At 47.4% G+C, this 17246-nt stretch overlaps 1 protein-coding gene across 1 annotated transcript in view; it reads left to right on the top strand.

Annotated features, from left to right (window-relative positions):
• Nucleotides 1-6: 6 nt before the first annotated feature.
• The window catches only part of EFNB3 (ephrin B3), a 65896-nt gene continuing 48656 nt past the window's right edge, over nucleotides 7-17246 (top strand). Inside the window, 2 exon segments of the mRNA XM_035135885.2 lie at nucleotides 7-367; nucleotides 369-406. Of these exon segments, the coding sequence (XP_034991776.1) occupies nucleotides 287-367; nucleotides 369-406 (119 nt within the window). The 5' untranslated portion in view covers nucleotides 7-286.

Genomic DNA, 17246 nt, shown 5'->3' with positions numbered 1-17246 from the left:
AAAACACATGCAAAATAACAATATTATTAGTATTCTCTTTTGCGTGCGTCTGCGCTTTTAGCCCCGGTCTGTTTGCAAAAAAAAGGAGTGTTGCTCTCTCTCTCTCTCTCTCTGCCTTCTTGGATTTTTGTGTGTGTGCGCGAGAGAGAGATTGTCAAAGAAAGAAAACAAAGGCGAAGAAAGAGAGAAAAGGGGGGGGGGGAGAAAAAAGACTGAAGGAGATTTGGTGCCCCCCCTTCCTCCACAAAAAAAAAAAGGAAAAAGGAGTTGTGCCTCTCTTGCAATAATGGCCCCAGGAATCTCATGGGTTGGATTTTATACAGGTCTCCTGTTCGCTTTGCTAGAACTCTGGTTTATAGAAGGACTCAAGCTTGGAACCAATCTATTGGAACACCTCGAACAAAAAGTAAGTATTTTGGAGTGTGTGTGTATATATATATATGGGTTGTGTTCCCTGCTTAGGCACCGGGTCCAAACTAAGTATATGTTGTGTGCTGGGATATCGTGGGATATTGCACTGTGCAAATTCTCCTGGTGGGGGCGTGCGCGCAGAAGTTTGGCACAGGGGTGGGGGGGGGGGAGAGAAATCGATGTGTGCATTATTTAAAAAGAAAGAAAATCTTACTTGGATTCTTGAGTTTGCAAAATCCTGGACTCCAAAACCAGAGAATCTAGGGAAATATAATATCCCTTGTGCTTTGGTGCGGGTAGTTGTGGTGGTCAGATTTCAAGGGAAGGACCAACGGAGCCCTTCTAGTTTCACACCAGTTTCGCTCCAGCTCCCTTAACATTTTTAATACATTTCCCTTTTGCAAACTTCTGGATCTTCCATTTCCTACTCTTGTGGGTTTCATCCGGCTGGGTTAGGAGGACAAGACTTGCAACTGGGTGAGAATTTGATTCTTGGGTTTGCATCAAGAGTTGTTTGTTTAAAAATATATATCCAGAGTGAAGCAAGTTTTGATTCCACTGTCTTCCTCTCCTTCAAGTGTGGTTTCCTTCTCTCTCTCCCCCCTCCCCTCTTAGCCCTGGAGAGTTTATTTTGATAACTGACTCTCCAGCTAGTTAGGGAGGGCTATGCCTGGCTCCACAGGGTTCTCAAAGATAACTTGCGTTTGAAAGTTCCACCCACCCCTCTCTGCAAAATGGCACTACCAAAGAGTTGTCAGCTGTGTTGGTGTGTGTTTTGTGTCCTTAACACCCTGATGCTAAAACACATTTGCTCTTGCAAGTTAATTTCAGTGGAACTCCCCCTAATTAAATATGGAATGTCCGCAATCCAGGAGGGTTTGCTTGCACCCTCTGTGCGCCAGGGATAATTTATAAACCATGCTCATCTGTAATCTAAAGATTGAATGATGAGCTTGTATGTGTTGCTGCGATGGCCTTTTTTTTGTTTTTGCAGAGCAGCTGCTGCAAGAGATTTTCTGCACACTTAAATGTTTGGTTCCATAATGGTTGTTGAAAGGGCATTTGGGGTGTGTTGGGGGTGCTTTCAACTTTTTTGCGATTTGGGTGGGTCTGTGCAGAATTATCTGTGGCCCTCTTTTGTGTGCTCACATCCACTTCCTGTCTCTTTTTCTCTTCCGTATGTGTGGATTAAATGTTCAAAACGCACAAATCCTTTGGGGGGGGCAGGAGGGGGCACCCCCTCCCTCGCTTGGGAAGTTGTTCTGCTGTGCATTGAAATGAATGGGCAGGACAGGAAGTTCTTACGCACTGCCCATTTGGGTGAAATGCATGTGCTCGCAGGCAGACACACTCACTCACTCACCCCTTCCACATCACAGCTTTAATAGGTCAGACTAAAAACATACTTTTATTTCTTGCTTCTCTTCCATATCTGGCCATTTCCCCCCTAGAGCTGGTTGAGGTGCTCTTGAGATGGGATGAATACTGTACTTCTCTCTCTCCTCTCTCTCCTAACACACACACACACACACACACACACTGCTGCTTGAGTCCCAGAAACTGACTCCCCATCTGTTAACAATTGTGGCTAAAACCCCCAATAACTTCTGAAACCCTAGTCCTCCTTGCACATTTCCCCCCCCCCCTCTCCTTAAGGAAGGAGGAGGTTGGATTGGAAAAATTTACATAAAAACTGAGATTAGGGATCACATCATTTTTATTTTTGGAAAAAAGCACAGTAGTGTCCTTGGGAAATTGGGGGGGGGGAATTGGGGGGGGGAGAGAGGAAAGCAAGGCGGTTGTTTGTCAGAAAAATCTCTCTCACACTTGAAAAAAAACCAACCTGTGATTCATAAGTGCTACAATTTGCGCTCTGTCGCCATGCGAGGCAACGCTTCCTAGCAACAGAAATATATATTAGAACTTAATAGGCCTATTTGCCTAAATCATGGTGTGTGTGTGTGTGTGTGTGTGCATGCGCATGTTTCTCCTTCTTACTACCTTTTCTCTCACCTTAAAAATCTCCTCCAGAGGGAGGAGGGGAAAATTACGTTTTTAAAAAAACATCACACATTTCCCCCCCCCCTTCCCTCTCTCCCGCTTCTTGATAAATGTGCACATCTGATCATTGAAACTCTGTTGGAAACAATCAACAGGGACCGGGGGGGGGGGGCAGGTTCTCCACATTTACTTATTTAAGAATTGCAAACCTGAGCAGAGCAGGCCTCCAGTCTCTCTCTCTTTTCTCTGATTTGGTGGCCACAATCCGGCGGAAAATTTCTCCAGCCTAGAAGCCCCCTAGAAATGAATGGGTTTGGCAAGAACACAGACTGCCTCCAGCCCAAGGCCACGTTCATGCCAATGGGGCTCTCACAGCAGAACTTTGCAAAAAAAAAAAATTCAACATACAACTGCTGCTTTTGTGTAATTTTTAAAATTTATTCCCATTTGTGTCCCAGCAGAGGTATCCCCACCCCACCCCCGGTGTTGGACTCTCCCCTGTTTGGGGATTTTGGAGGGTAGAGGAGTGCTATTATTATTATTATTATTATTATTATTATTATTATTATTATTTTCCTGCAGATTTAGGTCTGAAAGGGGAAGGATGGGCCCAGAGGACAGAGTGGTCCAGGGAGCTTCAGTTAGTTAGAGTTGCGTAAAAAAAAAAAAAAATAGGGAAGGGGGAACGCTGGAAAAATTGTGGGCAAAGATGGGGGGGACACATCCTCAGAAGCTCTGGCCTGTGGGCTGCCCTCGATTGTTTAAAACCAAGCAAGCGAAGGTTGTTTCTCAAGAGGAAAATTTGTTGTTTCCCGAGAACACACACAGAGCAATCGCGTTTTAAATTGTTCTGCCCAACTCAGCAAAGACTCTGTGGCTTGAGCGTATCTTTTCCCTATCCATTTTGTGGCTGGGGGCTTCTCTCTCTCCCCCCCCCCAACACTCTCTTAACTCACCTCAGAAGAAAGAGAGAGTTTAGCATGAGTTGCGCATCCTTTTTGTGACTTCTGCAGCCGCCACTTCTGGCGTGCGAGTTTGGTGTGAATCGGAATATTTGTGTTTGTGTGTGTGTGTTGTGCATAGATAGCTGTTTGGTTCCCCTCCCAAGCGAGATGTGTAGGGCTGCAACAGATTAATCAACTTAGAAAGCTTTTTTAAAAAGTTGATTGATCTGCTGCCTCGGCTGTCTCAATGGCGCATGTTTTGTTTGTGAGGAGGTGATATTGGTCCCGGCGAATGACTGCTGCAAAGGTCACACAGATACATTAAAGGCAGGCTTTCCTTCCGGCAACAGCTTTTGATTTCTAAATAGTTGCATCCTTGCGCTTTCCTCCGGTATCTCGGCGAGCTGAGGTTCCCGTCATGTGCAAATTTATTTAAATGCGACGAGTTAATGAGTCCATAAATTGGTTGACCGCCCTATCAAAAAAAGGTGAGGCGCCTTTTCGAAAGTAAAGGTTGCGATTCTTTCACCCTGGGCTCTGTCTCAGCCAAGACCGGGGAAGGGTGTTTGTGGAGGGGGGGGGCACCCATCTGTGATGGTTATTGTGGCAATAAAAAAATAAATAACGTACGTCTAAAAGGATGTGAGAGTTTGATGCAATATCTTCCCCTCCCTGGAATTGCTCATCTATTCTTTATTATCATCTTTCTTTCCCAGTGAAAAAAGGAGTGTGCTTTGCATTTTGTCCTTCGCGATCAGATGGCAAACATTTTAGCCCGAGAGATGGGATGTCTTGTCCTCCAAGGGATCCGAGTTGGTCCTCTTCCCGTCTCGCAACCCAGCGCTCTTTGAAATTCTGCCACACCCTAGACTTGGCTGAGATGGATCTCGAGTGTCTTGGCGTCTCGGCGACGCTCCATCTCCTTGTGGATTGCGAACCCACGGGTATCTCCTTTAATTCCCCCTCGCTCGCACGGCTTTCTCCTCGAAATCCTGCTGTTCCCACAACTTTCCTTTCCCCCTAAATCCAGAGATTACCATGCAACCGTTGTGGCGCTCTCCTATTCGGATTTTCAAAACATAGAGAATCTCCAGATTTAGTTAGCAGGACAGCGTTGGACAGCAGGAGTTGGAGGAGATACGTATTAAGCCGAGATGTGGACAGGGGACCTTAATCTCTTTCAGGTGTTTAGCCTGGAGAAGAGAAGGTTAAGGGGTGATATGATAGCCATGTTCAAATATATGAAAGGATGTCATATGGAGGAGGGAGAAAGGTTGTTTTCTGCTGCTCCAGAGAAGCGGACACGGAGCAATGGATTCAAACTTCAAGAAAGAAGATTCCACCTCAACATTAGGAAGAACTTCCTGGCAGTAAGAGCTGTTCGGCAGTGGAATTTGCTACCAAGGAGTGTGGTGGAGTCTCCTCCTTTGGAGGTCTTTAAGCAGAGGCTTGACAGGCATATGTCAAGAATGCTTTGATGGTGTTTCCTGCTTGGCAGGGGGTTGGACTGGATGGCCCTTGTGGTCTCTTCCAACTCTGTGATTCTATGATTCTAGGTGTTAATGTGCCTTTAAAAGTGTGAATCCCCTAAATGTAGAATCTCCTGCAGCCTGGTTTCGATCAGGTATGTTTCTGCACCTGCCCTTGATGTTCATCCTTGGTGTACCTTGTTGGCATCCGTCTGTCTCGAGAGACAATGGAGTGTGCCTCCGGGGGTGAACAACAAATCAGAGGTGCATACCGATCGCACATGACCACAGACCTACGGCATGCCTCCGTGTCGGGTGGACGAGGGGTGTGACCTTCCAGATCATGTTGAACTGTAACTCCCATGATCCCTCACCGCTAACCATGCTTTGTTGGAGCTGGTGTGGGTTAGCAGTCCAGAAAACATCCCAAGAGAAGCTCCATCGCTTCCTTGCCTTGCACAGGAAGGTGCTTTCATCCCCCAGCCGTGAAAGAAGTCAGGCTGGACAGCTCAGTTGGTTAGAGCGGGGTGCAGACAACGCCAAGGTTGCAGGTTCGATCCCCGTATGGGACAGCCGCACAGTCCTGCATCGCGGGGGGGTTGGACTAGAGCAGGCATCCCCAGCCTTCGGTCCTCCAGATGTTTTGGACGACAATTCTCATCATCCCTGACCACTGGTCCTGTTAGCTAGGGATCATGGGAGTTGTAGGCCAAAACATCTGGAGGGCCGCAGGTTGGGGGTGCCTCGACTAGAGGATCCTCGGGTGATTCTAAGTCCATCGCCCTCTCCCCTTTTCAGGTCAGGATTTTAGTCTTTCCGCTACCGTCCACTAACTCGGTGGCTCCACCATTTCCATGGATCAAAACCCTCACTTGCCCCCGGAAGCGTGAGCGATAGGAGCATTGTGAGTGGGAAAAAAGCCCTTTAGCTGCTCCAACAATGAATATTTAAGCCGGCGAAAGTACGCAGAGATGTTCTGTGTGCATTGCAGGCCGAGGCTGTGCGCGGCGTTCTAATCTGTGACTCGGATGTGTTTGGGCCACGGGTGTCTATATTTTCCAAAAAGGATTGCTTTCGTTCTTTTATTTATTGAAGTGGGCTGCCTCGGGTGGCCTTAGGATCTGAAAGGCAGCAGGCAAATTTCGGGTGTGTGTGTGTGTGTGTGTGTGTGTGTGTGAGAGAGACCAGCACATTAGTCGCATCAATGTCCGCTACCAAAACGCTTTTAAGCGGAGTTGTCCTGGTGTTGATTTCTCTGCCGTGACCACAACTTTCCCCGTGTTTCGACCTACAACCCAGTAGAGCAGTTAACTAGTTTTTTTTTAGGTTCTGTTTTAATGGAAAGCTCCCCTCTTTAGACTGGGTGTTGTTTCCACCTCTTTCAAAACACAGTGAGCCCCGCTCTGCTGCGTTTGGGGACCCCCAAAAGTCCTGCCCTGGTGGCACAACATGATGGCATGAACAGCCTGGGAACTGCAGACTTCTTCACTTTTTTACAAGCCGGATTCTGCGATTGCAGCAATAGGAAAGACCATGGCTCTATGGCCAGGGGTCAGCAAACTTTTTCAGCAGGGGGCCGGTCCACTGTCCCTCAGACCTTGTGGGGGGGCCGGACTATATATTTTTTGGGGGGGGAAATGAACGAATTCCTATGCCCCACAAATAACCCAGAGATGCATTTCAAATAAAAGCACACATTCTACTCATGTAAAAACACGCTGATTCCCGGGCCGTCTGCGGGCTGGATTTAGAAGGCAGTTGGGCCGGATCCGGCCCCCGGGCCTTAGTTTGCCTACCCAGGCTCTATGGCAGTACAGAAAGCTCAGAAATTAAATCCCTGACATCGCTGGTCAGAAAGCAAGCAATGCAAAAGAGCTTTCTCGGTCCAGGACCCTGGCGGACCGCTGGGCTCAATAGGGAAGGGTTTGCCCTGATGAAGACCATCTGTTTTGCGTCTGCAAAAGTTGCCGGATTCAGTCCCCGGCAGGTAGGGTTGGGAGGGTCCCCTTCCTGAAACCCTGAGCTAAGGTCTAACTCGGGATATAAGGCAGTTTTTCCACGTAGAAAAGTGGCCTGGTTGGAAGGCGATTCCTGAGATTTGCGGATGAAGGGCAGTATACAAATGCAATAAATAAAAATACTTGAGGGGCACGCTTATTTTGGGATGTACGCCTCTGAAATTTGTTGCGTGGCTCGATTGCTTTACGTTGCGTCGCAAGCTGTGTTTTTGCGACAGGGTAGCTGTCTGATACGACCCTCTCACCCCTGTTGAGGAAAGTTGTGTGGGATTTTTGGGCCGCAAGACCCGATAAACTTATACAGTACGGCCGCACCCTGCGCATGGGTTCAGTTCAGCATACACGAAAATTGCGTGCACCCGAAATCTTGGAGCTCTCCTGCAGCTAACTGGGAAGGGGAGATAGAGGGGGAATTGTCTAGCAATTAAAAGCTCTTTTTGTGCTGGGTGACCCAAGGGGAGGGAGCCCGTGCAAAAATAATTTTTAAGCTCTCTGCTTTGCTTGGATTTGACTTGCGCCGTTTCCACCAGCCACATAGGGTTGAAATCACGCAAGTTAAAATGTGCGTTAGAGGTGGCCGTACGTTGCTGTGGAATTATCTGAGCTCTGGCGCGCTAATTTGGATTAAAAACTTTGCAGGAGCAAAGTTGTACCCCTTGTACCCCTTGCCCCAGGGGGTCTCACGTGACGCTCGGCTCAGTTACGTCAACTTTACCCTGCACCCCAGAAGTGTGTACACGCCGAGAAGTCGTTCGGTCAGCTCATCCTATTTGGCAATGATATTTCTTTTCTGAAAAGATTGTGTTGGCTTCCCTCTTCTCTCCTGTTATCACATCAGAAGCGGGCGGGCGGTTGTTCAAGATCTACTGGTAAATCATCTCCTAATGATTTATAGTAGATCGTCCGGGGTTTTTAGACTCCCCGTTTAATACTTCTCAGCAACCAAGGAACTCCTTTTTTCTGCCTTAAACGAAGCTGCTGAAACATTGAAAACTTGGGAAGAGCCAAGAGTGGACTTTTGTAATGCGAGCTTGGTTCTGTTTCGGTGCTGAAAACAAATGTGCTCCCAAGTTCTTGCTATTTCCAGGTGGGATTTAATTCTGGAAATTCAGGCCGAAGAGTTGCAGTTGCCTGGGATGTGTTGTGCAACAAACTCTTTTCCCCAGAAGACCAGACTTTTTAGCGATAAGGAAAGTGATACGAGAAATGCACTGGAAAGTGTCGGATAATAACATTTGCTCTGACGCCATGCCGTCTAACCTCCCTGAAAACAGATTGTGATGAATGCTAAATAAAAGGGAAGCTCCTGTAAGGTTCAAATGTGCTCTTGAATTCTGCCTTTTGCACGCGACTCTGCTTGGCAGAACTTTGGGTCCCCGTAAAAATCTGACAGACTTAAATTCTATCCACCCCTAATCTACGCAACAAACTTGCATATCTGTTTTTGATTACCAGTTTTAGCCAGCTTGGTTCTATTCCTGCCCTCCCTGAAAGGATCTTGGGAATTGTAGTTTTGGTCGAGGTGCCAAGACCTCAAAGAAATTCTCAGCCTCCTTCGCACAATTTCCTGGAGAGAACGTCTGACTCCTGAACCATTTTGAAATCTGTTGCATACAGATGGATTCAGCCGGAGTGTCAGACAGCAAAAGGCTGCTAGCCTGACCCAACGCGCAGTCTGGTTTTTTTTTGCCTATAGGAGGGCATTGGTAGATGTGCAAACGATCCGGGAGGATTTGAGATTTTGCATTAAAATGTGTTCTCCCCGTTGGTTATCTGAGAATAAGCACGGCTGCAGGCGCGCTCAATTTATTCACAAAGGTATTTATATGCCATCTCGTGTACAATGTCAGTGGGGTATAAGGCAATGGATACTTAAATATAATAAAAAAAACAAAATACCATACAGACATTGTTGTTGTTTAGTCGTTTAGTCATGTCTGACTCTTCGTGACACCATGGACCATAGCACGCCAGGCACTCCTGTCTTGCACTGCCTCCCGCAAATATTACATTGGAACAAAGTGTTAACGATTGCGCAGCGGCCCCAACCCGGGGAAAAATCCATCCGTCTTGAAACCCATGTGAATTTAGATTGTAGCTGCCGTCGCCACCCCATCGCCGATTCTGATACCCAGATTCCCAGATATTTTTCATCAGCTCTGATCAATGAGGCAGTACGACTAATCAACGAATGTTTTAATCACGGGTTAAAACTTTGCTGCCTGATAGTTCTATTAGCTAATCAATCAAAAGCTTTGTTGTTGTTGTTTAGTCATGTCCGACTCTTCGTGACCCCATGGATCAGAGCACGCCAGGCACTCCTGTCTTCCACTGCCTCCCGCAGTTTGGTCAAACTCATGTCCGTAGCTTCGAGAACACTGTCCAACCATCTCGTCCTCTGTCGTCCCCTTCTCCTAGTGCCCTCCATCTTTCCCAACATCAGGGTATTTTCCAGGGAGTCTTCTCTTCTCATGAGGTGACCAAAGTATTGGAGCCTCAGCTTCAGGATCTGTCCTTCCAGTGAGCACTCAGGGCTGATTTCCTTCAGAATGGATAGGTTTGATCTTCTTGCAGTCCATGGGACTCTCAAGAGTCTCCTCCAGCACCATAATTCAAAAGCATCAATTCTTTGGCGATCAGCCTTCTTTATGGTCCAGCTCTCACTTCCATACATCACTATTGGGAAAACCATAGCTCTAACATACAGACATTAGACAGTACCAAATGATCATTTGACTGGCCAATCTTAAGAAAAATTAAACAGATCAGGCCCGTTGGCATAAAAAGGTATTCACGAGATGCCCAAAAGTCAGAGGTGAGGATGACTAATGAATCTCCGCTGGAAGTGTGTTGTTGTTGTTGTTGTTGTTGTTGTTGTTGTTGTTGTTGTTGTTGTTGTTGTTGTTAATTATATCCTGCCCTTGCCTTAGGGTGGGACTCAAGGCGCCTTACACAAATTAAAACAGCATGGATGAAAAACAGAAGGCTATGAACATATATAAAAGATAATAGTTAAAAGGCAAATAAACGATAATAAAATAAAAATGAATTTATTGAGCTACAAATAGTAAAAAAAAAAGCACAGCACTCTTTAAAAGCCCTTTCCTTAAAAAAAAAGGTCAGTCCTCCAAAGCCAGTCAGAATAAAAGTCCTCTGTTGTCCTGCCAGGGGAAGGACAGCAAGGAGGGAGCCAGGCTGGCTTCTCTCAGCAGGAAGTTCCAAAGTTGCCTGGGAGCAGCCACCACCAAGAAGGCCCCGCCCCACATCCCTGTGATGGTGGCGGGAGCGAGAGGAGGGCTTCCCCCAAAGATCCCAGAGCCCAGGCAGATTCAAAGGGGAGAATACGGCCCTTCAGACAGTGAGAGCCTAAGCCAGATAAGGATTTATAACTCATAACCATCCGTGTGAATTGTGAGCAGTGTCTATCTCTGTTTTAAGGCAGTTTGGAAGCCACAGTGGCGGCAGCGGCTGAGGTGCGAGGCCTTCGGGTCCTAGCGGGTAGCTCCGTGAAGACGCCAACGCTCTGCGTGGCAGCAGCTATGGAAGAAGCAAATTTGGCGCGAGGGATCGCGAGCTGCAAATAAAACCAGTAATAGAGTATAATGCCGTCACAGGCAAACCTATGGGGTGACCATGTTTGGGATGCCGTGTATAGTTCCGGTCACCCCAGAGAAAAGTTTCCTCCCTCTCTTGCAATCCTAGAACCAAAGGCTGTTTGGTGCAGCTGGGTGTTGTTGTTTAGTCGTTTAGTCGTGTCCGACTCTTCGTGACCCCATGGAGCAGAGCACGCCAGGCACTCCTGTCTTCCACTGCCTCCCGCAGTTTGGTCAGACTCATGTTCGTAGCTTCGAGAACACTGTCCAACCATCTCGTCCTCTGTCGTCCCCTTCTCCTAGTGCCCTCCATCTTTCCCAACATCAGGGTCTTTTCCAGGGAGTCTTCTCTTCTCTTGAGGTGGCGAAAGTCTTGGAGCCTCAGCTTCAGGATCTGTCCTTCCAGTGAGCACTCAGGGCGGATTTCCTTCAGAATGGATAGGTTTGATCTTCTTGCACTCCATGGGACTCGCAAGAGTCTCCTCCAGCACCATAATTCAAAGGCATCAATTCTTCGGCGATCAGCCTTCTTGATGGTCCAGCTCTCACTTCCATACATCGCTACTGGGAAAACCATAGCTTTAACTATACGGACCTTTGTCGGCAAAGTGATGTCTCTGCTTTTTAAGATGCTGTCTAGGTTTGTCATTGCTTTTCTCCCAAGAAGCAGGCGTCTTTTAATTTCATGACTGCTGTCACCATCTGCAGTGATCAAGGAGCCCAAGAAAGTAAAATCTCTCACTGCCTCCATTTCTTCCCCTTCTATTTGCCAGGAGGTGATGGGACCGGTGGCCATGATCTTGGTTTTTTCGATGTTGAGCTTCAGACCACATTTTGCGCTCTCCTCTTTCACCCTCATTAAAAGGTTCTTTAATTCCTCCTCACTTTCTGCCATCAAGGTTGTGTCATCTGCATATCTGAGGTTCTTGATATTTCTTCCGGCAATCTTAATTCCGGCTTGGGATTCATCTAGTCCAGCCTTTCGCATGATGAATTCTGCATATAAGTTAAATAAGCAGGGAGACGCAGCTGGGTAGGGGAAGGCAAAAGAAAGTCCTTCTCACGCCGTGTCATCCAAACAATGGGCTAAGGTCCTGCAAGTGACAGCCGCCATCTTGGAAGGCTTTGCAAAAGGATTAGACAGGTTCCCGGAGGCTGGAGGCTGTCCATGACTGCTAGGCCGTGTTTTCCCTCCACTGTTTGTTGGAAACCTTGAGAGGGGAGAGCCCGGCTGGGCCTGAGACCTGCTTGCAGTCTTCCAAAGAGGTGGCCATGAGAACAGGACGCTGGGCTCGGTGGACCTTTGCCCTGACCCAGCAGGTCTTTCTGCTTACGTTCACACATGCACACCGACACTTGAGATCCTTGCGTCGTGCCACGGACAGATACCAAGGGGGCCTAACTCGAGCAGCACCGCGCCGCGGACTCTGGGGCATGTCCTGGCGGAAGCGGCGCAAGTTCCCTTTGCCTTGGTTTCCCCACCAGGAAACAACCGCAGCCTTCATCTCAGGGGTGTTGCCTCTTGCGACGAGGGCTGTAAACAAACGCCGGCAAGGTTTGCTAACCTCCCCGCGCGTAAAGGAGCCCGCTTGCGAGCTTTGCACGGAGATCTTCCGCCGGCAGCGTAACCCGCAAGCCGCCTCGCTGAAGTTGACCCAATAAAAGCGATCCGCTTACCTGTTTCGGTTTGGCAGCTGTAAAAACCAGCCGTCAGTCTGGGCGCAGCTTTGATGGCTCGGCTGCTTGTAAAATATTTTCTTCCTCTTGACACCTGGGGAGTTGCCTGTGATTCCTTGGCAAACAGATGTCAAATTGTTTAAGGCGTTTTTGTCTTTATCTCCTGTCAGGCAATTCGGCACGAAGAATATATTCTTCCCGTTTGCCACTAGGAAACGCCACCCCTTTGCCTAAAACGTGACATTTGTGATAGGTAAGACTCTCACATCTTGAGTGCTTCTGTGGAGTCAGTCTGGCACCCGTTTTGATTTTTCTCTTTTTTTAGACTGGTGCATCCAGGTTTTAGCCTTCCTTGCAAATGAAAAACCAGCTGATCCGAAGTCACTTGACATTGTCCCTCGCGGGGGCTTCTGGCCTTGATGGTCCTTGGTTCCCACCCCCGCCCCGGCCGAACCGCGTGTGGCAAACTGTAATCTGTTTCTGATTGTAGCCTTTGTACTCTTTTGTCTCGCCAAGTAATCTTGTGGAGAGGATTCGGGGCGTGAGGGGTCCTGCTCTCGCGTCTGCGGCGAGGCCCGGTTGGATGACCTTGATGGTCTTTTGCAGACATGTAATTGCCTAACGCAGTACTCTTCCTTCAAAAGCCTATCATTTCGGAGGAGGCATTGCGTGCTAGTGATTTCTTTTCCCTTCCTTTGGAAAAAAAGAGAGACTTTTGTGTGTGTGTGTGTACGCACCGTACATTTAAAGCACATCCCTCCTCCTTTGCAAAGAATCTTGGGAAATGTAGCTCTGTGAGGTGTGAACTATAGTTTCCAGGATTCCCTGGGGGAAAGGCGCACTTTAATGGTATTTTGTGTGTGTGTCTATCTTCCACCTTTACTTCCATGGATCTCAAGGAGGTGCACGTGGTTTTCCTCCTCCGCGTTTCCTCTTCACAACAACCCTGCAAGGCAGGTCAGGCTGAGAGGCCGTGCATAAGCCCAGTGAGCCTTATGGCTGAGCGGGGATTCGAACCTGGCTACCAAGTCCATTCTGCCTGCGGGTGATGCCCAGGCCATGCGGGTGGATGGCACAAGAGTCCCTCTGATCATGTGCAAAGTGCCTTTCCCTCGCGACTAGTTTTCACGAACGGCGTGTGATGCCACAAGGAATAATGTTGAACGCTGTGAAGCCCAGCCTGATTTCCTCTCTTGTCTCTCAGAAGTCTGGAATTATTCCAAAACCATTCCCCCTTTTTTAATGCACTTCAGATCCACTGCCTCAGCACCATCGCCACAGCCGCCTTCAAGTCCCTCAGGCCGTTTGGGATAAACGAGATATTTTAAAATTAAAGTGATGCGTTTTTCTCTCTCTGGAGCAACAAACCGAACGAAACCGTGGTTTTCTGCCTCCTCGTTTTAGACAAATAAACAAATCTCCCGAATTTCGACACTGAATCTCTCAAATGCGTCTTTGGGGCGGATGCACAGATGTTTATGCGGCGAAAAAGTTGCCGTTGTTTTGCAGGCCCTCAGAGTGCCTTCCGGAAGGTTCTGTTTTGTTGTAGGCGTCAGGAAACATCTTTTACAAATTCATATTTCCACATTGCTTATTAACGGTTGCAACATTGAGGGGCAGATCCCAGTATGTGTATGCATGTCTGCCATTGCCAAATATTACATTGGAACAAAGTGTTAACGATTGCGCAGCGGCCCCAACCCGGGGAAAAATCCATCCGTCTTGAAACCCATGTGAATTTAGATTGTAGCTGCCGTCACCACCCCATCGCCGATTCTGATACCCAGATTCCCAGATATTTTTCATCAGCTCTGATCAATGAGGCAGTACGACTAATCAACGAATGTTTTAATCACGGGTTAAAACTTTGCTGCCTGATAGTTCTATTAGCTAATCAATCAAAAGCTTTGTTGTTGTTGTTTAGTCATGTCCGACTCTTCGTGACCCCATGGACCAGAGCACGCCAGGCACTCCTGTCTTCCACTGCCTCCCGTAGTTTGGTCAAACTCATGTTCGTAGCTTCGAGAACACTATCCAACCATCTCGTCCTCTGTCGTCCCCTTCTCCTAGTGCCCTCCATCTTTCCCAACATCAAGGTCTTTTCCAGGGAGTCTTCTCTTCTCATGAGGTGGCCAAAGTATTGGAGCCTCAGCTTCACGATCTGTCCTTCCAGTGAGCACTCAGGGCTGATTTCCTTCAGAATGGATAGGTTTGATCTTCTTGCAGTCCATGGGACTTTCAAGAGTCTCCTCCAGCACCATAATTCAAAAGCATCAATTCTTTGGCGATCAGCCTTCTTTATGGTCCAGCTCTCACTTCCATACATCACTACTGGGAAAATCATAGCTTTAACTATAATAATAATAATAATAATAATAATAATAATAATAATAATTTATTATTTATACCCCGCCCATCTGGCCGGGTTCCCCCAGCCACTCTGGGTGGCTTCCAAAAAAACAGAAATTCTAAAATACAGAAATCCATCAAACATTAAAAGCTTCCCTAAACAGGGCTGCCTTGAGATGCCTTCTAAAGGTCTGGTAATTGTTCTCTTTGACCTCTAGTCAAAGAGAACGGACCTTTGTAGGCAAGGTGATGTCTCTGCTTTTTAAGATGCTGTCTAGGTTTGTCATCGCTCCCCCCCCCTCCCAAGAAGCAGGCTTCTTTTAATTTCGTGACTGCTGTCACCATCTGCATTCTGCAGTGATCATGGAGCCCAAGAAAGTAAAGTCTCTCACTGCCTCCATTTCTTCCCCTTTTTTTGCCAGGAGGTGATGGGACCACTGGCTTTGATCTTAGGTTTTTTTTAAAAAAATGTTTTGAGCTTCAGACCATATTTTGCTCTCTCCTCTTTCACCCTAATTAAGAGGTTCTTTAATTCTTCCTCGAAAGCTAGATAACCCTAAATTTACTTTTAAAAAAATTACACACCTGCAAAACACCTTGTTCGACCATCTTCTGTGCAGACAGTGATATGGGTTGTAAACAAGGCTCTGGAAGTGATCATAGAATCGTAGAGTTGGAAGAGACCACAAGGGCCACCCAGTCCAAGCAGGAAACACCATCAAAGCATTCTTGACATACGGCTGTCAAGCCTCTGCTTAAAGACCTCCAAAGAAGGAGACTCCACCACCACACTCCTTGGTAGCAAATTCCACTGCCAAACAGCTCTTACTGTCAGGAAGTTCTTCCTAATGTTTAGGTGGAATCTTCTTTCTTGTAGTTTGAATCCATTGCTCCGTGTCCGCTTCTCTGGAGCAGCAGAAAACAACCTTTCTCCCTCCTCTATATGACATCCTTTAATATATTTGAACCTGGCTATCATATCACCCCTTAACCTTCTCTTCTCCAGGCTAAACATACCCAGCTCCCTAAGCCGTTCCTCATAAGGCATCGTTTCCAGGCCTTTGACCATTTTGGTTGCCCTCTTCTGGACACGTTCCAGCTTGTCAGTATCCTTCTTGAACTGTGGTGCCCAGAACTGGACACAGTACTCCAGGTGAGGTCTGACCAGAGCAGAATACAGTGGTACTATTACTTTCCTTGATCTAGATGCTTTACGCCTATTGATGCAGCCCAGAATTGCATTGGCTTATTTAGCTGCTGCATCACACTGCTGACTCATGTCAAGTTTGTGGTCTACCAAGACTCCTAGATCCTTTTCACATGAACTCATAGCTGCCAAGTTTTCCCTTTTCTCGCGAGGAAGCCTATTCAGAATAAAGGAATTTCCCTTAAAAAAAGGGAGAACTTGGCAGCTATGCATGTACTGCTCTCAAGCCAGGTGTCTCCCATCCTGTATTTGTGCCTTTCAATTTTTTTTGCCCAAGTGTAGTACTTTACATTTCTCCTTGTTAAAATTCATCTTGTTTGCTTTGGCCCAGTTGTCTAATCTGTTAAGGTCATTTTGATCTATAGTACACAAGGCCACTGGTTGTCTTTCTTGGTCTTTCTGACTGATCATCAGGCTCACAAAAAAACACACACACCTAGCTAGGAAACCCAGGAGGTGCAATTCCTCAGGATCCTGATTATATTTTGGACCGAGCTTCATCTAGGTGTGTCTGTGATTGTTCTTAGGCGAGCAGGATGGGCCAGAAGTGATGGGGAGGAGTTAGCCTTCAAGACGAGTGAAGGCGATCGGCGGCCAAGTTGGCTGGAGCCAGGAACCCAGAAGTCCAGTCTCGGTTCCATCTTGATGCCGTATGATTTTTAATTGTATTTTCATTGCTCCCCTTTCTCTCTCTCTCCCTCCCCCCCCCTTATCTGTTGCATTTCACTGTCCTGCAGCTTGAATTCCGTAGAATTGTTCTTAAGGCAATAAAATGCAATGGATAAGCAATAAAAGGAAGCTATGAAAGTGCAATCGGAAACCTGGAAGCATCTGGCAGCTGAGAAAGAGGGGAGAAATCATTAAGTGGTCCATCAAGATCAGGCATAGGCAAACTCGGCCCTCCAGATGTTTTGGGACTACAACTCCCATCATCCCTAGCTAACAGGACCAGTGGTCAGGGATGATGGGAGTTGTAGTCCCAAAACATCTGGAGGGCCGAGTTTGCCCATGCCTCCTGATAAAAGATCCTTGGAAAGTCCTGCCTCTTGTCCATCTGAAATTTGGGGGATTTTTTTTTGGGGGGGGGTGGCAGTTGGCTGCCTTTTGCCATTATCCTTCACCCAGCAGACATGGAGACCATCGCCAACTTCTTTTAAGCCGAGACCTTTCATGTTTGCGAAGATTGCTATCGCGTTCCCTCTTGGCCTCCCCAACTCCAAGCTAAACTGCTCTAGCGCCTTTGATCTTTCCGAGATATTCTCTTCCCCAGGCCGCAAAAGCATTTTGGGGAGTCTGGGATCTTCCCCACTATTTTTCACAAGGGATCGTAAGCGAGTGCCTTATCTTGGGGGAGAGGGCCGTTTGCTGGCTGGGGCAAGTCTTTTGCAGATGTTTTTCATGGGGGGCGGGGGGGGCTCACGGCATTAAATTCTTACTGCTTTCAATAGATAAAGCAGGTTTCTGGTTTGTTTGTTTTTTGTTTTCTTGCAAATCAGCTTGGTGGATTTTCACGGAAAGCGTGCAGGTTGTTTTGCGGCGGCTTCCACGCGGCGGTTTTGCTATAAACCTCGAAGAAC

The sequence above is a fragment of the Zootoca vivipara genome, chromosome 13, assembly GCF_963506605.1.
Source record: "Zootoca vivipara chromosome 13, rZooViv1.1, whole genome shotgun sequence".
Lineage (NCBI taxonomy): Eukaryota > Metazoa > Chordata > Lepidosauria > Squamata > Lacertidae > Zootoca > Zootoca vivipara.
Note: the sequence above shows the minus strand (reverse complement) of the source record. Positions and strands in the feature narration are given on the sequence as shown.